At 48.9% G+C, this 23366-nt stretch overlaps 1 protein-coding gene across 2 annotated transcripts in view; it reads right to left on the bottom strand.

Moving 5' to 3' along the window:
- Nucleotides 1-23366, bottom strand: part of MTMR9 (myotubularin related protein 9) — a 163377-nt gene that overhangs the window by 17273 nt on the left and 122738 nt on the right. For both annotated transcript variants that reach the window (XM_063915089.1, XM_063915088.1), the window contains exons 6-8: nt 21956-22117; nt 1639-1780; nt 181-401 (exon numbers count right to left, since the gene is read on the bottom strand). In XM_063915089.1, coding sequence (XP_063771159.1) covers nt 181-401; nt 1639-1780; nt 21956-22117 — 525 coding nt within the window. The remainder of the gene's footprint in view (nt 1-180; nt 402-1638; nt 1781-21955; nt 22118-23366) is intronic.

The raw sequence follows: 23366 nt of genomic DNA, 5'->3' as shown, positions 1-23366 counted from the left end.
ATAAGGACATACCATACAATATGACATTATGATAGATTTCGCACAGTGACTGTAAAACCCCGGGCAATGTAACCAGATTGCAGCTGGGCCTGAAGCTCAGACACTACACATAGATCACAGGATAAGTGGTAACTGGGAACATGATACAATATTTTGGTGGACCTCACATCGTGCACTTACCTCTCAAACTCACTGTTGCCCAGGAATGTTCCGAACTGCGAGGCGTAAGCGTGCTCAAAGAGCGTGACGAGAAAGCGCTCGTTAAACTGGAAGGAGCAGGGGAACTGGCGGAGTATCTGCCAGACGCAGTCCAGGAAGAGCAGGAACGTCGGGGCTTCCCACTTCTGCTTGCTGTTGGAGTAGGCGGACTGTGCGCAGCGGTGCTGAAATGGGTGACCCGCCTGGGGACAAAGGACAATGCAGTTTATTATAGGGGGATCAGATAACTGATGCACTGGCTTGTACAGGCCCACAACCAACTTTGACTAAACTTAGTTTTAGCCAAGTTCTGTGTGGCTTCTTTCTGTACTTTCCAGTGAGCACTGTATATAACAGGAAACTGTTGCCCTTGGGTATGACACAGACCTGCTCTCTGGACACAATGGGATTCAGTGCTGAGAGCACATGCATTGTATCAAAGGGCAAAAATAGGTTTCATTAATCGGGTCTGGGACTCCAGGTCGACAACAAAAAGGTCGACACACCTTAGGTCGACGCCAATTGGTCGACACACCTTAGGTCGACATGGACAAAAGGTCGACATGAGTTTTTTTTAATGTTTTTTGTGTGTAATTTTCTTCGTAGAGTGACGGGGAACCCCAATTAGTGCACCGCTTCGCTCGCCATGCTTCGGGCATGGTGCCTTCGCTCCGCTCGGCACAGATTACCGTTCCAATCGTAGTCCACGTGGATCGTTAAGTATGAAAAGGTTCCAAAATAGAAAAAAATTGTGAAAAAAATGATGTCGACCTTTTTCCATGTCGACCTTGTTCGTCGACCTTTTGTCCATGTCGACCAATTGGCATCGACCTAAGATGTGTCGACCTTTTTGTTGTCGACCTGGAGTCCGGATACCCATTAATCTAGCCCACCTGTACGGTCATGCGGATAACTTGCGGCATTTAGACTGCAGATAACTTAGCAATTCAGTACCGCCAATGGGAGCACTGGTTAAACTCGGGTACTACATCCCACGTATTCCAGGCTGTGTGTTCTAAGTGGTCCTGCTGCATCCTGCATACCCAGTCCATCTGTGTCCTACTGGCGCATCATCTCCCTGCCGTCACGGTGCCTAGATGCCGTTTTACTACAATTCAATTGTCCCAATTATAAACTGGGGATAGCCAAGTAACTGTGAACAAGTTCTAATTCTTAAACCCAAAGGAATATGTTAATAAAATAAATATGGGGACAGGAGTTTCTACAGGTAAAACTCTCGTCAAGATCAGTTACAATAACAAGTAAAGGATTATATAACGAGCAATAACGTTTAGCGGTCTCCTATAAAGCGGAGTCGGCCATTCTGCGCCATTCCTGCTGCAGCTAATTTACTCAAAGTGATGACTGCAGAAAGCAGCAAATGACACAGAACCCGGTCTACTTTCAATATGGCTTCATATGATAGTCTTCCCTACTCACTTGTAACCACTCCTTCTCCACCAGGGCCTCAAAGCCGCGAATGGTCCTGCACTTGGGGTCCAGAATGATTTGGGCCAAAGAGGTCACCTGTAACGTGGAATCCATTCCCTCTGATCCGTGGACCAACACGGAGGCCCCTTCCCTAGCCGGGAAACAGGATCTCTATTAAGTCTCACCAAAATGATCGCTCAACAATTGTAGAAGGTTAAAATAAAGAAGACATGCAATGCCACAAGACACGGCCATTCTGTACATGCTGCGTACCGTTAGGACTAATAAATATTGCACTATATATATTTGTAGTGACCATTTGGTTATGAAACTATGACATGCTAAAACCTTTGGATAGGAGTGTAAGTGGCAGGACCAATGAAACGGATGGACACTGCATCCGATTGGTCCTTTGGCTCACACACCCCCCTTCAGCAACCAGTTCAAAGTGGTGAAGAGAAATGATTACAGCTTTAAATGGTAATGGAGCTTTAAAGGGTCCAGTGAAGATACAGCAACCGGATAGACCGGTGCTTCTTAATATCTTTATTGGTGACATTGCAAATGGCATTAAAGGGAAAGTATGTCTTTTTGCAGATGACATAAAGGTATGCAACAGGGTAGACACACCAGGTTGGGTAAAACAAATGATTGAGGATCTGGGTAGACTAGAGGAATGGTCAAGTGTGTGACAATTACAGTTTAATGCCAAAACATGCAAAATCATGCACTTGGGTCTCAAAACCCAAAGGATAAATATAGTATTAATGGCACTGTACTGGGAATTACTGAGGAGGAAAGGGATCTAGGAGTCACTATTTCAGGTGACATAAAGGCTAAAATAAGAATTTACTTACCGATAATTCTATTTCTCGTAGTCCGTAGTGGATGCTGGGAACTCCGTAAGGACCATGGGGAATAGCGGCTCCGCAGGAGACTGGGCACAAAAGTAAAGCTTTAGGACTACCTGGTGTGCACTGGCTCCTCCCCCTATGACCCTCCTCCAAGCCTCAGTTAGGATACTGTGCCCGGACGAGCGTACACAATAAGGAAGGATTTTGAATCCCGGGTAAGACTCATACCAGCCACACCAATCACACCGTACAACTTGTGATCTGAACCCAGTTAACAGCATGATAACAGAGGAGCCTCTGGAAAGATGGCTCACAACAACAATAACCCGATTTAGTTAACAATAACTATGTACAAGTATTGCAGACAATCCGCACTTGGGATGGGCGCCCAGCATCCACTACGGACTACGAGAAATAGAATTATTGGTAAGTAAATTCTTATTTTCTCTGACGTCCTAGTGGATGCTGGGAACTCCGTAAGGACCATGGGGATTATACCAAAGCTCCCAAACGGGCGGGAGAGTGCGGATGACTCTGCAGCACCGAATGAGAGAACTCCAGGTCCTCCTCAGCCAGAGTATCAAATTTGTAGAATTTAGCAAACGTGTTTGCCCCTGACCAAGTAGCTGCTTGGCAAAGTTGTAAAGCCGAGACCCCTCGGGCAGCCGCCCAAGATGAGCCCCCTTCCTTGTGGAATGGGCTTTTACAGATTTTGGCTGTGGCAGGCCTGCCACAGAATGTGCAAGCTGAATTGTACTACAAATCCAACGAGCAATAGTCTGCTTAGAAGCAGAAGCACCCAGCTTGTTGGGTGTATACAGGATAAACAGGGAGTCAGATTTTCTGACTCCAGCCGTCCTGGAAACATATATTTTCAGGGCCCTGACAACGTCCAGCAACATGGAGTCCTCCAAGTCCCTAGTAGCCGCAGGTACCACAATAGGCTGGTTCAGGAGAAACGCTGAAACCACCTTAGGGAGAAATTGTGGACGAGTCCTCAATTCTGCCCTGTCCGTATGAAAAATCAGGTAAGGGCTTTTATAAGATAAAGCCGCCAATTCTGACACGCGCCTGGCCGAAGCCAGGGCCAACAGCATGACCACTTTCCATGTGAGATATTTCAAATCCACAGATTTAAGCGGTTCAAACCAATGTGATTTTAGGAACCCCAAAACTACATTGAGATCCCAAGGTGCCACTGGAGGCACAAAAGGAGGCTGTATATGCAGCACCCCCTTGACAACGTCTGAACTTCAGGAACTGAAGCCAGTTCTTTCTGGAAGAAACTCGACAGGGCCGAAATCTGAACCTTAATGGATCCTAATTTTAGGCCCATAGACACTCCTGTTTGCAGGAAATGCAGGAATCGACCCAGTTGAAATTCCTCCGTTGGGGCCTTCCTGGCCTCGCACCACGCAACATATTTCCGCCAAATGCGGTGATAATGCTTTGCGGTCACATCCTTCCTGGCTTTAATCAGGGTAAGAATGACTTCTTCCGGAATGCCTTTTTCCTTCAGGATCCGGCGTTCAACCGCCATGCCGTCAAACGCAGCCGCGGTAAGTCTTGGAACAGACAGGGTCCTTGCTGGAGCAGGTCCCTTCTTAGAGGTAGAGGCCACGGGTCCTCTGTGAGCATCTCTTGAAGTTCCGGGTACCAAGTCCTTCTTGGCCAATCCGGAGCCACGAGTATAGTTCTTACTCCTCTCCGTCTTATAATTCTCAGTACCTTGGGTATGAGAGGCAGACGAGGGAAACACATACACTGACTGGTACACCCATGGTGTTACCAGAGCGCCCACAGCTATTGCCTGAGGGTCCCTTGACCTGGCGCAATACCTGTCCAATTTTTTGTTGAGGCGGGACGCCATCATGTCCACCTTTGGTTTTTTCCAACGGTTTACAATCATGTGGAAGACTTCTGGGTGAAGTCCCCACTCTCCCGGGTGGAGGTCGTGCCTGCTGAGGAAGTCTGCTTCCCAGTTGTCCACTCCCGGAATGAACACTGCTGACAGTGCTATCACATGATTTTCCGCCCAGCGAAGAATCCTTGCAGCTTCTGCCATTGCCCTCCTGCTTCTTGTGCCGCCCTGTCTGTTCACGTGGGCGACTGCCGTGATGTTGTCCGACTGGATCAGCACCGGCTGACCTTGAAGCAGAGGTCTTGCTTGGCTTAGGGCATTGTAAATGGCCCTCAGCTCCAGGATATTTATGTGAAGTGATGTCTCCAGGCTTGACCACAAGCCCTGGAAATTTCTTCCCTGTGTGACTGCTCCCCAGCCTCGCAGGCTGGCATCCGTGGTCACCAGGACCCAGTCCTGAATGCCGAATCTGCGGCCCTCTAGAAGATGAGCACTCTGCAACCACCACAGGAGAGACACCCTTGTCTTTGGTGACAGGGTTATCCGCTGATGCATCTGAAGATGCGATCCGGACCATTTGTCCAGCAGGTCCCACTGGAAAGTTCTTGCGTGGAATCTGCCGAAAGGGATTGCTTCGTAGGAAGCCACCATTTTTCCCAGGACCCTTGTGCATTGATGCACTGACACTTGGCCTGGTTTTAGGAGGTTTCTGACTAGTTCGGATAACTCCCTGGCTTTCTCCTCCGGGAGAAACACCTTTTTCTGGACTGTGTCCAGGATCATCCCTAGGAATAGAAGACGTGTCGTCGGGATCAGCTGCGATTTTGGAATATTGAGAATCCAACCGTGCTGCCGCAACACTACTTGAGATAGTGCTACCCCGACTACCAATTGTTCCCTGGATCTTGCCCTTATCAGGAGATCGTCCAAGTACGGGATAACTAAAACTCCCTTCCTTCGAAGGAGTATCATCATTTCGGCCATTACCTTGGTAAAGACCCGGGGTGCCGTGGACAAACCAAACGGCAGCGTCTGAAACTGATAGTGACAGTTCTGTACCACAAACCTGAGGTATCCTTGGTGAGAAGGGTAAATTGGGACATGGAGGTAAGCCTCCTTGATGTCCAAAGACACCAATATAATCCCCTTCTTCCAAGTTCGCAATCACCGCTCTGAGTGACTCCATCTTGAATTTGAACCTGTGTATGTAAGTGTTCAAGGATTTCAGATTTAAAATAGGTCCCACCGAGCCATCCGGCTTCGGTACCACAAACAGCGTGGAATAATACCCCTGTCCCTGTTGCAGGAGGGGTATCTTGATTATCACCTGCTGGGAATACAGCTTGTGAATGGCTTCCCATACCGCCTCCCTGTCGGAGGGAGACGTCGGTAAAGCAGACTTTAGGGGAGTGCCTGAGTCCGCTTGTAAAGCCCCAGCGTCATGCTGAGGACTTGGCAGAAACGGGAGAGGGCTTCTATTCCTGGGAACTGGCTGTTTGCTGCAGCCTTTTTCCTCTCCCTCTGCCACGGGGCAGAAATGAGGAGCCTTTTGCCCGCTTGCCCTTATGGGGCCGAAAGGACTGCGCCTGATAATACGGCGTCTTCTTATGTTGAGAGGCTACCTGGGGTAAAAATGTGGATTTCCCAGCAGTTGCCGTGGCCACCAGGTCTGATAGACCTACCCCAAATAACGCCTCCCCTTTGTAAGGCAATACTTCCATATGCCTTTTGGAATCAGCATCACCTGACCACTGCCTCGTCCATAACCCTCTTCTGGCAGAAATGGACAGCGCACTTACTCTTGATGCCAGTCGGCAAATATCCCTCTGTGCATCCCGCATATATAGAAATGCATCTTTCAAATGCTCTATAGTCAGTAATATACTGTCCCTATCCAGGGTATCAATATTGTCAGTCTGGGAATCCGACCAAGCCACCCCAGCACTGCACATCCAGGCTGAGGCGATTGCTGGTCGCAGTATAACACCCGTGTGAGTGTATATACATTTTAGGATATTCTCCTGCTTTCTGTCAGCAGGTTCCTTAAGGGCGGCCCTATCAGGAGACGGTAGTGCCACCTGTTTTGACAAACGTGTGAGCGCTTTATCCACCTTAGGGGGTGTTTCCCAACGTGCCCTATCCTCTGGCGGGAAGGGGTATGATGCTAATAACCTTTTAGGAATTATCAGTTTTTTATCGGGGGAAACCCACGCTTCATCACACACTTCATTTAATTCCTCAGATGCAGGAAAAACTACAGGCAGTTTTTTCTCACCAAACATAATACCCTTTTTAGTGGTACTTGTATTATCAGAAATATGTAAAACATTTTTCATAGCATCAATCATGTAACGTGTGGCCCTACTGGAAGTCACATTCGTCTCTTCATCGTCGACACTGGAGTCAGTATCCGTGTCGGCGTCTGAATCTGCCATCTGAGGTAACGGGCGTTTTAGAGCCCCTGATGGCTTTTGAGACGCCTAGACAGGCACGAGCTGAGTAGCCGGCTGTCTCATGTCATCAACCGTCTTTTGTAAAGAGCTGACACTGTCACGTAATTCCTTCCATAAGCTCAGCCACTCAGGTGTCGACTCCCTAGGGGGTGACATCTCCATTACAGGCAATTGCTCCGCCTCCACACCATTTTCCTCCTCATACATGTCGACACAATCGTACCGACACACAGCATACACACAGGGAATGCTCTGATAGAGGACAGGACCCCACTAGCCCTTTGGGGAGACAGAGGGAGAGTATGCCAGCACACACCAGAGCGCTATATATATACAGGGATAACCTTATAGAAGTGTTTTTCCCCTTATAGCTGCTGTTTTATTTATACTGCGCCTAATTAGTGCCCCCCTCTCTTGTTTTACCCTTTTCTGTAGTGCAGGACTGCAGGGGAGAGTCAGGGAGACGTCCTTCCAGCGAAGCTGTGAGGGAAAATGGCGCCGTGTGCTGAGGAGATAGGCTCCGCCCCCTTCTCGGCGGACTTTTCTCCCGCTTTTTGCTGTATTCTGGCAGGGGTTAAAATACATCCATATAGCCCTGGGGGTTATATGTGATGTATTTTCGCCAGCCAAGGTGTTTCTATTGCTGCTCAGGGCGCCCCCCCCCAGCGCCCTGCACCCTCAGTGGCCGGAGTGTGAAGTGTGCCTGAGGAGCAATGGCACACAGCTGCAGTGCTGTGCGCTACCTTGGTGAAGACTGATGTCTTCTGCCGCCGATTTTCCGGACCTCTTCTTGCTTCTGGCTCTGTAAGGGGGCCGGCGGCGCGGCTCTGGGACCGGACTCCGAGGCTGGGCCTGTGTTCGGTCCCTCTGGAGCTAATGGTGTCCAGTAGCCAAGAAGCCCAAGCTGGCTGCAAGCAGGCAGGTTCGCTTCTTCTCCCCTTAGTCCCTCGATGCAGTGAGCCTGTTGCCAGCAGGTCTCACTGAAAATAAAAAACCTAAAACTAAACTTTTACTAAGAAACTCAGGAGAGCCTCCTAGAATGCACCCTTCTCGGCCGGGCACAAAAATCTAACTGAGGCTTGGAGGAGGGTCATAGGGGGAGGAGCCAGTGCACACCAGGTAGTCCTAAAGCTTTACTTTTGTGCCCAGTCTCCTGCGGAGCCGCTATTCCCCATGGTCCTTACGGAGTTCCCAGCATCCACTAGGACGTCAGAGAAATATAGTATTAATGGCACTGTACTGGGAATTACTGAGGAGGAAAGGGATCTAGGAGTCACTATTTCAGGTGACATAAAGGCTAAATATAGTATTAATGGCACTGTACTGGGAATTACTGAGGAGGAAAGGGATCTAGGAGTCACTATCTCAGGTGACAAAGGATAAATATTGTATTAATGGCACTATACTGGAACTACTGAGGAGGAAAGGGATCTAGGAGTCACTATTTCAGGTGACATAAAGGCTAAATATAGTATTAATGGCGCTATACTGGAAACTACTGAGGAGGAAAGTGATCTAGGAGTCACTATTTCAGGTGACATAAAGGCTAAATATAGTATTAATGGCACTGTACTGGGAATTACTGAGGAGGAAAGGGATTTAGGAGTCACTATCTCAGGTGACAAAGGATAAATATTGTATTAATGGCACTAAACTGGGAACTACTGAGGAGGAAAGGGATCTAGGAGTCACTATCTCAGGTGACAAAGGATAAATATAGTATTAATGGCACTATACTGGAAACTACTGAGGAGGAAAGGGATCTAGGAGTCACTATCTCAGGTGACATAAAGGATAAATATATTATTAATGGCACTATACTGGAGACTACTGAGGAGGAAAGGGATCTAGGAGTCACTATCTCAGGTGACAAAGGATAAATATAGTATTAATGGCACTGTACTGGGAATTACTGAGGAGGAAAGGGATCTAGGAGTCACTATCTCAGGTGACAAAGGATAAATATAGTATTAATGGCACTGTACTGGGAATTACTGAGGAGGAAAGGGATCTAGGAGTCACTATTTCAGGTGACAAAGGCTAAATAATAGGATTTTTATTACCTACCGGTAAATCCTTTTCTCGAAGTCCGTAGAGGATGCTGGGGTCCACATTAGTACCATAGGGGTATAGAATGGTCCACTAGGAGCCATTGGCACTTTAAGAGTTTAATAGTGTGGGCTGGCTCCTCGCTCTATGCCCCTCCTACCAGACTCAGTCTAGAAACTGTGCCCGAGGAGACGGACAACTTTGAGAGAAGGATTTTACACAGATAGTGGCGAGATTCCCATCAGCTCACACATACCAGGCAAACCAAGCTAACTAGCTTGAAAACTCAGCAACGGCTGAACAATATTACTTAACCATGTAACAAACAGTACTTTAACCAAGAAGTACTGAACTAAGTAACCACTGCAGGATCACGAAGCGCTGGGCGGGCGCCCAGCATCCTCTACATACTACGAGAAAAGGATTTACCGGTAGTTAATTAAAATCCTATTTTCTCTTACGTCCTAGAGGATGCTGGGGTCCACATTAGTACCATGGGGATATACCAAAGCTCCCAGAACGGGAGGGAGAGCGCGGAGGCTAATGCAGAACTGATTGACCAAACCTTAGGTCCTCAGAGGCCAAAGTATCGAACCTGTAGAACTTAGCAAACGTGTCCAACCCAGACCAAGTAGCTGCTCGGCAAAGCTGTAAAGCCGAGACACCCCGGGCAGCCGCCCAGGAAGAACCCACCTTACGAGTAGAGTGGGCCTTAACAGATTTTGGACATGCCAATCCTGCCGTAGAATACGCATGCTGGGTAATGAACCTGATCCAGCGAGAGATCGTCTGCTTTGAAGCAGGACACCCAAGTTTCTTGGGATCATACAGGACAAACAAAGAGTCCGATTTTCTGTGACGAGCAGTCCTCTTCACATAGATTTTCAGAGCCCTTACAACATCCAAGGACTTTGACTGAATTGAGGAGTCAGTAGCAACTGGCACCACAATAGGTTGGTTGATATGAAAAGCCGACACAACCTTTGGAAGGAACTGCTGACGTGTCCGGAGCTCAGCCCTATCTTCATGGAAGATCAAGTAGGGACTTTTGCAAGACAAAACCCCCAACTCCGACACACGCCTAGCAGAAGCTAAGGCCAACAAAGTGACAGCCTTCCACGTGAGAAACTTGACCTCAACCTTCTGTAGAGGCTCAAACCAATCCGATTGGAGGAACTGTAGCACCACGTTAAGATCCCAGGGTGTCCTAGGTGGCACAAAGGGAGGCTGGATGTGCAGAACCCCTTTCAAAAAAAGTCTGAACCTCAGGGAGGGAAGCTAGTTGTTTCTGGAAGAAAATGGATAAGGCCGAAATCTGGACCTTTACGGATCCCAACCTCAGGCCCATATCCACACCTGCTTGCAGAAAGAGGAGAAACTGCCCCAGTTGAAACTCCACCGTAGGAAACTTCTTGGATTCACACCAAGATACATACTTTTTCCAAATGCGATGGTAATGTTTAGACGTTACTCCCTTTCTAGCCTGCATCAGGGTAGGAATGACTTTGTTCGGAATGCCCTTTCGAGCTAATATCTGACATTCAAACTCCATGCTGTCAAACGTAGCCGTGGTAAGTCTTGATAAGCGAACGGCCCCTGTAGTAACAGGTACTCCCGAAGAGGAAGAGGCCTTGGATCTTCCAGCAGAAGACCCAGAAGATCCGTGTACAAAGCCCTTCTTGGCCAGTCCGGAGCAATGAGGATTGCCTGAACTCTTGTTCTCCTTATGAGCTTTAGAATCCTTGGGATGAGTGGAAGTGGAGGAAACACGTACACCGACTGGAACACCCACGGAGACACCAGAGCGTCCACCTCCACTGCTTGCGGGTCTCTCGACCTGGAACAATACCTCCAAAGCTTCTTGTTGAGGCGGGAGGCCATCATGTCTATTTGAGGAACCCCCAAAGATCTGTCACCTCCGTGAACACCTCTGGATGGAGGCCCCACTCTCCTGGATGGAGATCGTGTCTGCTGAGGAAGTCTGCTTCCCAGTTGTCCACTCCCGGAATGAAAATTGCTGACAGCGCCAACGCGTGTTTTTCTGCCCAGAGGATGATTCTTGTAACCTCTAACATTGCAGCTCTGCTCTTCGTTCTACCCTGTCGGTTGATTAAGGCCACCGTTGTTACATTGTCCGACTGCACTTGAATGGCTCAATCTTGCAGAAGATGTGCCGCTTGGAGAAGACCGTTGTACACGGCTCTTAGTTCCAGAAAGTTTATTGGAAGACCAGATTCCAGACTTGACCACCTTCCTTGGAAGGTTTCCCCTTCAGTGACTGCACCCCATCCCTGGAGGCTTGCGTCCGTGGTTAGAAGGATCCAGTCCTGAATCCCGAACCAGAGGAATGAAATCCCTGTTGTCGGCAACAGACGAATCCTCAGGTGCAAATGTAGATGAAACCCTGACCACTTGTCCAGGAGATCCAGTTGGAAGGCTCGAGCATGAAATCTTCCGTACTGTAGAGCCTCGTAGGAGGCAACCATCTTCCCCAGAAGGCGAATGCACTGATGAACCGAGACCCGGGCTGGCTTCAGGACATCCCGGACCATTGTTTGAATCACCAACGCTTTCTCTTCCGGCAGAAACACCCTCTGCACTTCTGTGTCGAGGATCATCCCCAGGAAAGACAATCTCCTTGTCAACTCCAAATGTGACTTTGGAAGGTTCAGGATCCAACCATGGTCCCTGAGCAGACGAGTCGTGAGAACAATAGACTGCAACAACTTTTCCCTGGTCGATGCCTTTATCAGCAGATCGTCCAGATATGTAATTATGTTCACTCCGTCTGCGGAGGAGAACCATCATCTCTGCCATCAACTTGGTGAAAACCCTCGGTGCCGCGGAGAGGCCGAATGGCAGTGCCTGGAACTGATAGTGACAGTCCAACAGTGCAAATCTGAGATAAGCCTGGTTCGGCGGCCAAATTGGAATGTGGAGGTACGCATCTTTGATATCCAGGAATACCCGAAACTCTCCCTCCTCCAGACCGGAGATCACCGCTCTCAGAGACTCCATCTTGAATTTTAACTCCCTCAGATAAGGGTTAAACGATTTCAAGTACAAAATCGGTCTGACCGAACCATCCGGTTTCGGTACCACGAAAAAGTTCGAATAATAACCCTTGGTTTGCAGATGAGGCGGAAATGGGACAATGACCTGTGAGTTTTCCAATTTTTGGATGGCTTCCTGTAGGATAGCCCTGTCTGCCAGCAAAGCTGGCAAGCCTGATTTGAAGAATCGGTGCGGTGGAAGTTCTTGAAACTCCAGTCTGTACCACTGGGACACAATATCCTGTACCCAGGGATCCAGGCCGGACGACACCCAGACGTGGCTGAAACATCTGAGCCTCGCACCCACCTGCCCGTCTTCCAGGCTTCGCGGTCCACCGTCATGCGGAGGATTTTGAGGATCCAGAAGCAGGTTTCTGGTCCTGGGAGCCTGCGGGTGCAGGCTTTTTGGATTTTGCACGACCACCTCTAAAGAAGGTGGTAGGAGGTTTGGACTTTTCTGCCTTAGCGGTCCGAAAGGACTGTGATGAAGATGAAGAAAAGGGTTTCTGCGTAGAAGGCGTAGCTAAGGGAAGAAAAGGTGACTTACCTGCGGTTGCCATGGAAACCCACGCATCCAATGCTTCCCCAAATAGAGCCTGACCTGTGTAGGGTAGGTTCTCCACACTTCTCCTGGATTCCGCGTCTGCAGACCATTGGCGTAGCCAGAGACCCCTGCGAGCTGAGACAGACATGGAAGATATCCTTGCAGTCAGCGTACCCAGGTCCTTCATGGATTCCACCATGAACCCCGCAGAATCCTGTATGTTACGTAAAAATAATTCAATGTCACTTCTATCCATTGTATCCAAATCCTCTAGTAACGTGCCTGACCACTTAACTATAGTTTTAGAAATCCATGCACAGGCAATAGTGGGCTTCAACGCCACCCCTGAAGCAGTGTATATGGATTTGAGCATAGTGTCAATCTTACGATCAGCCGGTTCCATTAATGCGGTAGACCCAGGGACAGGTAAAACCACTTCTTTGACAGTCTGGAAACAGATGCGTCAACTATGGGTGGGTTTTCCCATTTTTTTCTATCTTCCTCAGGGAAAGGAAAAGCAACCAGAACCCTTTTGGGGATCTGGAATTTTTTCTCCGGGATTTCCCAGGATTTTTCAAATAAAGCGTTTAATTCTTTAGACGCAGGGAAGGTTAGAGAGGCTTTCTTATTGTCTGTGAAGTAAGCCTCCTCAACCTGCTTAGGTGGTGTGTCAGCAATGTGTAACACATCCCTAATGGCCTCAATCATGAGCTGCACCCCCTTTGCAAGGGATGCCGCCCCCCTCAGCACATCCCCATCACCGTCTGCCGTGTCAGAGTCGGTATCCGTGTCATCTTGCATAATCTGGGCAAGTGCACGTTTCTTTGAGTATATGCTAGGGGATTTTGAAGGAATATGAACAGAACCTGACCAAACTGCCATAGACTTCTTTAAAACCTGAGTTTCAGTCTCAGTATGAGCTACCCTAGTAGAGATCTGAGAGATCATTCCCTTAATAGAGGTCCAACCACTCAGGCTCAGTAATAGGGATCTGAGACAAGACATTACATTCTTGTGTACAAGGAATGGATTCCTCTGGAGAAGAAATGTCCTCAGCAGCATAAGACACAGAGTCCCTAGACATGGCTATGTGAGAAAACAAACCCCCACAAACACACAGGAAAATGTCAGACACAGTTTCCCTCCAAGTATGCCACAGAGAAACACAGAGCTTGGAGCCAACCCACACACAGCGCTTCCCTAGGTAGCTATAATACCACTACCTGGCGCTGACTGTGTACCTTAATAGACTATACAGTATTTACACAGCATCCCCCCCCCCCCCTTCTACAACCCCCTGGTACCGCACAGGATAGCTGGAGTTGCTTGGAGGGACAGCTCTCCCCGTCAGTGTCTCTGTACTGGATCTGCAGGCAGGAAAATGGCGCTGAACGCTGCTGGGTCCGCCCCCTGAACATGGCGCTGCTTCCCGCTCTTCACTTCTTTATACTGGCCTTTCTTTATACTGGCCTGAGGAATGGTGCTGGCAGCGTTACAGAGGTCCCTGACAGCCTTGGTGACCAGTGTAGGGTATAGGCGCTGGCTCAGGGCGCCCCTCATAGCGCCGCACTGTGTACCGCTAAGCCTCCGGAGCGCAGTTAGTGCTGCTCTCCCACCCTGTTGCCGCCATCTTCACAACGGCTCCCCGCTTGCTGTGGGGGCCTGTGACTCACTTGCCACCGGAATCTTCAGGCTCTGTTAGGGGGTGGCGGCATGCTGCGGGAGTGAGCGGTCGCCTGGGGCGGCTAACGATCATCACCCTCAGGAGCTCAGTGCCCTGTCAGCGGAGATAGTGGCCACTAACCTCTCAGGTTTGGACACTACTCCCCCCCCTAAGTCCCACGAAGCAGGGAGGCTGTTGCCAGCAGCCTCCCTGTGCCTAACTCTAATAAAAACAATAAAACTAGAAAAACTCCTATGGAGCTCCCCTAGCTGTGACTGGCTCCTCCGGGCACATTTTCTAAACTGAGTCTGGTAGGAGGGGCATAGAGGGAGGAGCCAGCCCACAATGTTAAACTCTTAAAGTGCCAATGGCTCCTAGTGGACCCGTCTATATCCCTATGGTACTAATGTGGACCCCAGCATCCTCTGGGACGTAAGAGAAAATAAGAATTTACTTACCGATAATTCTATTTCTCGGAGTCCGTAGTGGATGCTGGGGTTCCTGAAAGGACCATGGGGAATAGCGGCTCCGCAGGAGACAGGGCACAAAAAGTAAAGCTTTCCGATCAGGTGGTGTGCACTGGCTCCTCCCCCTATGACCCTCCTCCAGACTCCAGTTAGGTACTGTGCCCGGACGAGCGTACACAATAAGGGAGGAATTTTGAATCCCGGGTAAGACTCATACCAGCCACACCAATCACACTGTACAACCTGTGATCTGAACCCAGTTAACAGTATGATAACAGCGGAGCCTCTGAAAAGATGGCTCACAACAACAATAACCCGATTTAGTTAGCAATAACTATGTACAAGTATTGCAGATAATCCGCACTTGGGATGGGCGCCCAGCATCCACTACGGACTCCGAGAAATAGAATTATCGGTAAGTAAATTCTTATTTTCTCTATCGTCCTTGTGGATGCTGGGGTTCCTGAAAGGACCATGGGGATTATACCAAAGCTCCCAAACGGGCGGGAGAGTGCGGATGACTCTGCAGCACCGAATGAGAGAACTCCAGGTCCTCTTTTGCCAGGGTATCAAATTTGTAGAATTTTACAAACGTGTTCTCCCCCGACCACGTAGCTGCTCGGCAAAGTTGTAATGCCGAGACCCCTCGGGCAGCCGCCCAAGATGAGCCCACCTTCCTTGTGGAATGGGCCTTAACAGATTTAGACTGTGGCAGGCCTGCCACAGAATGTGCAAGTTGAATTGTGCTACCAATCCCACGAGCAATCGACTGCTTAGAAGCAGAAGCACCCAGCATTGTTGGGTGCATACAGGATAAACAGCAAGTCAGATTTCCTGACTCCAGCCAACCTGGAAACTATATTTTCAGGGCCCTGATAACATCCAGCAACTTGGAGTCCTCCAAGTCCCTAGTAGCCGCAGGTACCACAATAAGCTGGTTCAGGTGAAACGCTGACACCACCTTAAGGAGAAACTGGGGACGAGTCCGCAGCTTTGCTCTGTCCGAATGGACAATCAGATATGGCTTTGTGAGATAAAGCCGCCAATTCTGACACTCGCCTGGCCCAGGCCAGGACCAACAGCATGGTCATTTTCCATGTGAGATATATCAAATCCACAGATTTGAGTTGTTTAAACCAATGTGATTTTTTAGGAATCCCAAAACTACGTTGAGATCGCCCAGTGCCACTGGAGACATCAAAGGGGCTGTATATGCAGTACTCCCTTAACAACTTCTGGACTTCAGGAACTGAAGCCAATTTCTTTCTGGAAGAAAATCAACAGGCCGAAATTTGAACCTTAATGGACCCAATTTGAGACCCATAGACACTCCTGTTTGCAGGAAATGTAGAAATTAACCTAGTTGAAATTCTTCCGTGGAGCCTTCCTGGACTCACACCCTGGCACATATTTTCACCTAAGTGGTGATAATGTTGTGCGGTCACCTCCTTCCTGGCTCTGACCAGGGTAGGGATGACCTCTTCCGGAATGCCTCTTTCCCTTAGGATCCGGCGTTCACCCGCCTTGGCGTCAACGCAGCTGCGGTAAGTCCCGGAACAGACACGGTTCTTGCCGAATCAAGACCCTTCTTAGTATCTCTTGAAGTTCCGGGAACCAAGTCCTTCTTGGCCAAACCGGAGCCACGAGTATAGTTCTTACTCCTCTCCTTCCTATCATTTTCAATACATTGGGTATGAAAAGCAGAGGATGGAACACATACACCGACTGGTACACCGACGGTGTTACCAGAGCGTCCCAGCTATTGCCTGAGTGTCTCTTGACCTGGCACTTCAGGTGGGACGCCATCATAACCACCTTTGGTCTTTCCCAACGGTTTACAATCATGTGGAAACTTCCAGATTAAGTTTCCACTTTTCCGGGTGGAATTCATTTATGCTGAGGAAATCTTCCCAGTTGCCCACTCCCGGAACGAACACTGCTGACAGTGTTATCACATGATTTTCCGCCCAGCGAAGAATCCTTGCTGTCATTGCCCTCCTGCTTCTTGTGTCGCCCCGTCTGATAACGTGGGCGACCGCCATGATGATGTCCTACTGGATCAGCACCGGTTGACTTTGAAGCAGGAGTCTTCCTAGGCTCAGAGCATTGTAAATTGCCCTTAGCTCCAGTATATTCATGTGGAGAGAAGTCTCCAGACTTGACCACACTTCCTTGGAAATTTTTTCCCTGTGTGACTACTCCCCAGCCTCTCAGGCTGGTATCCGTGGTCCCCAGAACACAGTCCTGAATGCTGAGTGTGCTGCCCTCTAAAAGATGAGCACTCTGCAGTCCCCACAGAAGAGACACCCTTGTCCTTGGAGACAGGATTATCCGCTGATGCATCTGAAAATGCGATCCGGACCATTCGTCCAGCAAATCCCCTGAGATCTGCCGAATGGAATCGCTTCGTAAGAAGCCACCATTTTTCCCAGGACTCCTGTGCATTGATGCACTGATACTTGGCCTGGTTTTAGGAGGTTTCTGACTAGGTCGAATAACTCCTTGGCTTTTTCCTCCCGGAGGAACACCTTTTTCTGGACTATGCCCAGAATCATTCCTAGGAACAGCAGACGTATCGTCGGAAAACAGCTGCGATTCTTGGAATATTTAGAATCCAGTCGTGCTGTCGTAGAACTACTTTAGATAGTGCTCTTCCGACCTCCAACTGTTCTCTGGAACTTGCCCTTTTCAGGATATCGTCCAAGTAAGGGATAATTTAGATGCCTTTTTTCTTTGAAGAAACATCTTTTCGGCCATTACCTTGGTAAAAGGCCCGGGGTGCCGTGGATAATTCAAACGGCATCGTCTGAAACTGATATTGACAGTTCTGTACCACGAACCAGAGGTACCCTTGTTGAGAAGGGCAAATTTGGACATGGAGGTAATCCTTGATGTCCAGGGACACCATATAGTCCCCTTTTTTCCGGTTCGCTATCACTGCTCTGAGTGACTCCATCTCGATTTGAACCTTTTATGTAAGTGTTCAAAGATTTCAGTTTAGACTATGTCTCACCAAGCCGTCTGGCTTCAGTACCACAATATAGTGTGGAAAAATAATACCCTTTTCCTTGTTGTAGGAGGGGTACTTTGATTATCACCTGCTGGATATACAGCTTGTGAATTGTTTCCAATGCTGCCTCCCTGTCGGAGGGAGCCGTTGGTAAAGCAGACTTCAGAAACCTGCGAGGAGAAGATGTCTCGACTCTCCAATCTGTACCCCTGTGATAATACTTGTACTATCTAGGGGTCAACCTGCGAGTGATCCCACTGCGCGCTGAGACTCTTGAGACTACCCCCCCACCTTGAGTCCGCTTGCACGGCCCCAGCGTCATGCTGAGGACTTGGCAGACGCGGTGGAGGGCTTCTTTTCCTGGGAAGGGGCTGCCTGCTGCAGTCTACTTCCCTTACCTCTATGTCTGGGCAGATATGACTGGCCTTTTGCCTGCATGCCCTCATGGGAAAGGAAGGATTGAGGCTGAAAAGACGGTGTCTTTTTCAGCTGAGATGTAACTTGGGGTAAAAAGGTTGGATTTCCCAGCTGTTGCCGTGGTCCCCAGGTCCGATGGACCGACCCCAACTAACTCCTTCCCTTTATACGGCAATACTTCCATGTGCCGTATGGGATCTGTATCACCTGACCACTGTCGTGTCCATGACATCTTCTGGGTGATATGGACAACGTACTTTTCTTGATGCCAGAGAGCAAATATCCCTCTGTGCATCTCACGTACATATATATAGAATGCATCCTATTAAATGCTCTATATGAATAAAATATTTTCAGTCAGGGAATCCGACCAAGCCAACCCAGCACTGCATCTCCAGGCTGATGGCGATCGCTGGTCGCAGTATAACCACCGTATGTGTGTATATACTTTTTAGGATATCTTTCCAGCTTCCTATCAGCTGGCTCCTTGAGGGCGGCCGTATCTGGAGACGGTAACGCCACTTTATAAGCGTGTGAGCGCCTTATCACCCTAAGGGGTGTTTCCCAACGCGCCCTAATTTCTGGCGGGAAAGGGTATAACGCCAATATTTGCTATCGGGGTAACCCCACGCATCATCACACACTTCATTTTATTTTATCTGATTCAGGAAAAACTACAGGTAGTTTTTTCACTCCCACATAATACCCTTTTTTGTGGTACTTGTAGTATCAGAAATATGCAACACCTCCTTCATTGCCCTTAACGTGTGGCCCTAATGAGAAATACGTTTGTTTATTCACCGTCGACACTGGATTCAGTGTCCGTGTCTGTGTCTGTGTCGACCGACTGAGGTAAATGGGCGTTTTTAACGCCCCTGACGGTGTTTCTGAGACGCCTGGACCGGTACTAATAGTTTGTCGGCCGTCTCACGTCGTCAACCGACCTTGCAGCGTGTTGACATTCTCACGTAATTCTCTAAATAAGCCATCCATTCCGGTGTCGACTCCCTAGAGAGTGACATCACCATTACAGGCAATTTCTCCGCCTCCTCACCAACATCGTCCTCATACATGTCGACACACACGTACCGACACACAGCACACACACCGGGAATGCTCTGACAGAGGACAGGACCCACACTAGCCCTTTGGGGAGACCGAGGGAGAGTTTGCCAGCACACACCAAAACGCTATAATTATATAGGGACAACCTTATATAAGTGTTTTCCCTTATAGCATCTTTATATATATCTCAATATCGCCAAAATCAGTGCCGCCCCTCTCTGTTTTAACCCTGTTTCTGTAGTGCAGTGCAGGGGAGAGCCTGGGAGCCTTCTCTCCAGGCTTTCTGTGAGAGAAAATGGCGCTGTGTGCTGAGGAGATAGGCCCCGCCCCTTTTTCGGCGGGCTCGTCTCCCGCTATTTAGTGAATCTTGGCAGGGGTTAAATATCTCCATATAGCCTCTGGGGGCTATATGTGAGGTATTTTTCGCCAAAAAAGGTTTTCATTTGCCTCCCAGGGCGCCCCCCTCCCAGCGCCCTGCACCCTCAGTGACTGCTGTGTGAAGTGTGCTGAGAGGAAAATGGCGCACAGCTGCAGTGCTGTGCGCTACCTTTAGAAGACTGCAGGAGTCTTCAGCCGCCGATTCTGGACCTCTTCTTACTTCAGCATCTGCAAGGGGGCCGGCGGCGCGGCTCCGGTGACCATCCAGGCTGTACCTGTGATCGTCCCTCTGGAGCTGATGTCCAGTAGCCAAGAAGCCAATCCATCCTGCACGCAGGTGAGTTCACTCCTTCTCCCCTAAGTCCCTCGTTGCAGTGATCCTGTTGCCAGCAGGACTCACTGTAAAATAAAAAACCTAAGCTAAACTTTCTCTAAGCAGCTCTTTAGGAGAGCCACCTAGATTGCACCCTTCTCGGCCGGGCACAAAAATCTAACTGGAGTCTGGAGGAGGGTCATAGGGGGAGGAGCCAGTGCACACCACCTGATCGGAAAGCTTTACTTTTTGTGCCCTGTCTCCTGCGGAGCCGCTATTCCCCATGGTCCTTTCAGGAACCCCAGCATCCACAAGGACGATAGAGAAATAATATTAATGGCACTATACTGGAAACTACGGAGGAGGAAAGGGATCTAGGAGTCACTATTGCAGGTGACATAAAGGCAGGTAAGCAATGTAACAAAGCAATGAGGAAGTCTAGTCAGATGCTTGGCTGCATTGGGAGAGGAATCAGCAGCAGAAAGAAAGAAGTAATAATGCCACTGTATAGGTCATTGGTAAGGCCTCATCTAGAATACTGTGTTCAATTCTGGAGGCCATGTCTTCAAAAGGATATTAATTCATTAGAGAATGTACAAAGAAGGGCTACTAAAATGGGGCATGGCCTACATCACAAAACATACCCAGAAAGACTAAGAAATCTCAATATGTATAGTTTGGAGCAGAGAAGGGAAAGGGGGGACATGATAGAAACTTTCAAATATATCAAGGGTTTTAACAAAGTCCAGGAGGGAAACATTATCCGAATAAAGAGACGCAATAGGACATGAGGACATGCACTGAGACTGGAAGGGGGGAGGTTCAGGGGAAATCTGAGGAAAAATTACTTCACAGAAAGAGTAGTGGACAAGTGGAATAGCCTCCCATCAGAGGTAACATATTTAATGAGGTTGAAAAGAGGCAAAGTGCCCATCGGGTTCAACCTGTATTCTGTATTAAGTTGTGCACCTTATAATGCACCTGCTAAATGAATGGTTTAGTACCAATTAACAACTATAATTCGTATCACTCCCCGATAGTTAATGTCAAAATATTAAATGCTATAGCCCTGGATACTTGTCCAGTCAATTTTTAAATGCATTTACAGAGTCCGCCATTATTACCTTCTCCGGGAGGAAGTTCCAAATCTTTATTGCCCTTACTGTGAAGAACCCTTTCCTATGTTGTGTACGGTATTTTCTCTCCTCTAGCCTCAGCGAATGCCCACGTGTCCTATACAGAGATCTTTTAATAAACAGATCCCCTGCTAACTCCTTGTAATGACCCTTTAGATATTTGAAGATATTAATAATGTCTCCTCTTAGACGCCTCTTTTCTAGTGTATACATATTTAACCTAGGTGATAGAAGCTAAGACAGTAGAGCAATGTAAACATGCATGGGATAGACATAGGGATATCCTTACACAGAAATGAGGATCAAATAAGGTTTGAGATAAAAATATGGTAAAAAAAGGGACAGACTAGAAGGGCCAAGTGGTTCTTATCTGCTGTCACATTCTATGTTTCTATGGGGTATATTCAATAAGAGTCGGGTCCATTCCGACATGCAGTTGTCGGAATGGACCCGACAACCCCTATTCAAAGAGCGGCCAAATCCGACTGTTGGGGGAGCAGCGTGAAGCAGTCGGCAGGGGAGCTTCCAGCGGCGGCCGGAGCTGGCAGCGGGAGTGATCTGTGTGGCGGCGGAGGAGGCACTGCAGGTACTATCATCCTCGTAGCCCGCCGCACCGCTCCCCGTCTCCTCACCCAATTCGACTTGTTTTCAAGTCGGATTGAGTTTGTCGGAAAGGGGGCCAAAACCTGTCAGATTTGGCCCCGCTTCTGACGGCAGCAGGTGGATCCGCGGCTATTCCGACGATCCACCTGCTTTCCGACAGCATTCCGACAAGTCGGGTTTCCCGACTTGTCGGAAAAATGTGCCCCTATTGAATAGGTTGGAACCCCTTCCGACCTATTCCAGTCGGAAACTGCTGTCTTTCCGACAAGACGGCAGTTTCCGACTCTTATTGAGTACAGCCCTATGATGACATAAAATGAAAACGACTCCCACAGTTCGTTGCTAGCAGGCATTTAGCAGGGGCATCAGGTACTGGGTATGGATGCCTGTCCAGCCCTAGTTATTGGCATGCCACTACACAACCAGTGCACGCAGAGCTCCCTAACCCAACCATCCTCACCGGTCAATGCACTGGGCCGCAAGGCAGGCGGTGGTCAGGATCTCCTTGATGTGACTCAGCCAGTTTGAGGCCTCCAGCTTGCTTAACCATCGGTCCATGTTGTGGGACTGGTCGTTACAGGCCTCCACAAGCTTAATCATACTCTCCTGCAAGATGTTGAATCTACAGTGAAGAGAAACACGATATGAGTGACATTACAATTATCTCCAGGTTGGGTTCCAAATACAAGAGATTAATAAGGATATATGCTTTGTATGCATTATAACTAGAGCTATAATAGGGATGTCTGAAGCAATATAAAGACAACAGCCCCTGATACACCCTCCCGCACCATTATAATTAATAGGTCTAGGGGCCCCTGCAAGCTGGAAATTCCATCACCTGCCAGCCAGTAACACCTGCGTCCAATCATCTGATCCCGGACAATCCTGCACGGAGGGCGGCTGTATGCATTGTGTCAGGTATATACACAGGACAGGTCTCCTAGCAGTAAGGAGGGCGGCTGTATGCAGCATGTCAGGTATATACACAGGACAGGTCTACTAGCAGTGAGGAGGGTGGCTGTATGCAGAGTGTCAGGTATATACACAGGACAGGTCTCCTAGCAGTGAGGAGGGTGGCTGTATGCAGCGTGTCAGGTATATACACAGGACAGGTCTACTAGCTGTGAGGAGGGTGGCTGTATGCAGCGTGTCAGGTATATACACAGGACAGGTCTGCTAGCAGTGAGGAGGGTGGCTGTATGCAGCGTGTCAGGTATATACACACAGGACAGGTCACCTAGCAATGAGGAGGGCGGCTGTATGCAGCGTGTCAGGTATATACACACAGGACAGGTCACCTAGCAATGAGGAGGGCGGCTGTATGCAGCGTGTCAAGTATATACACACAGGACAGGTCTCCTAGCAGTAAGGAGGGCGGCTGTATACAGCGTGTCAGGTATATACACACAGGACAGGTCTCCTAGCAGTAAGGAGGGTGGCTGTATGCAGCGTGTCTAGTATATACACAGGAAAGGTCACCTAGCAGTAAGGAGGGCGGCTGTATACAGCGTGTCAGGTATATACACACAGGAAAGGTCACCTAGTAGTAAGGGGGGCGGCTGTATGCAGCGTGTCAGGTATATACACATAGGACAGGTCTCCTAGCAGTAAGGGGGGCGGCTGTATGCAGCGTGTCAGGTATGTACACACAGGACAGGTCTCCTAGCAGTAAGGAGGGCGGCTGTATGCAGCGTGTCAAGTATATACACACAGGACAGGTCACCTAGCAGTAAGGGGGGCGGCTGTATACAGCGTGTCAGGTATATACACACAGGAAAGGTCACCTAGCAGTAAGGGGGGCGGCTGTATGCAGTGTGTCAGGTATATACACAGGACAGGTCTCCTAGCAGTGAGAGGGCGGCTGTATG

The sequence above is a fragment of the Pseudophryne corroboree genome, chromosome 4, assembly GCF_028390025.1.
Source record: "Pseudophryne corroboree isolate aPseCor3 chromosome 4, aPseCor3.hap2, whole genome shotgun sequence".
Lineage (NCBI taxonomy): Eukaryota > Metazoa > Chordata > Amphibia > Anura > Myobatrachidae > Pseudophryne > Pseudophryne corroboree.
The sequence above is the reverse complement of the archived record's forward strand: the minus strand, read 5'-3'. Positions and strand labels throughout refer to the sequence as shown.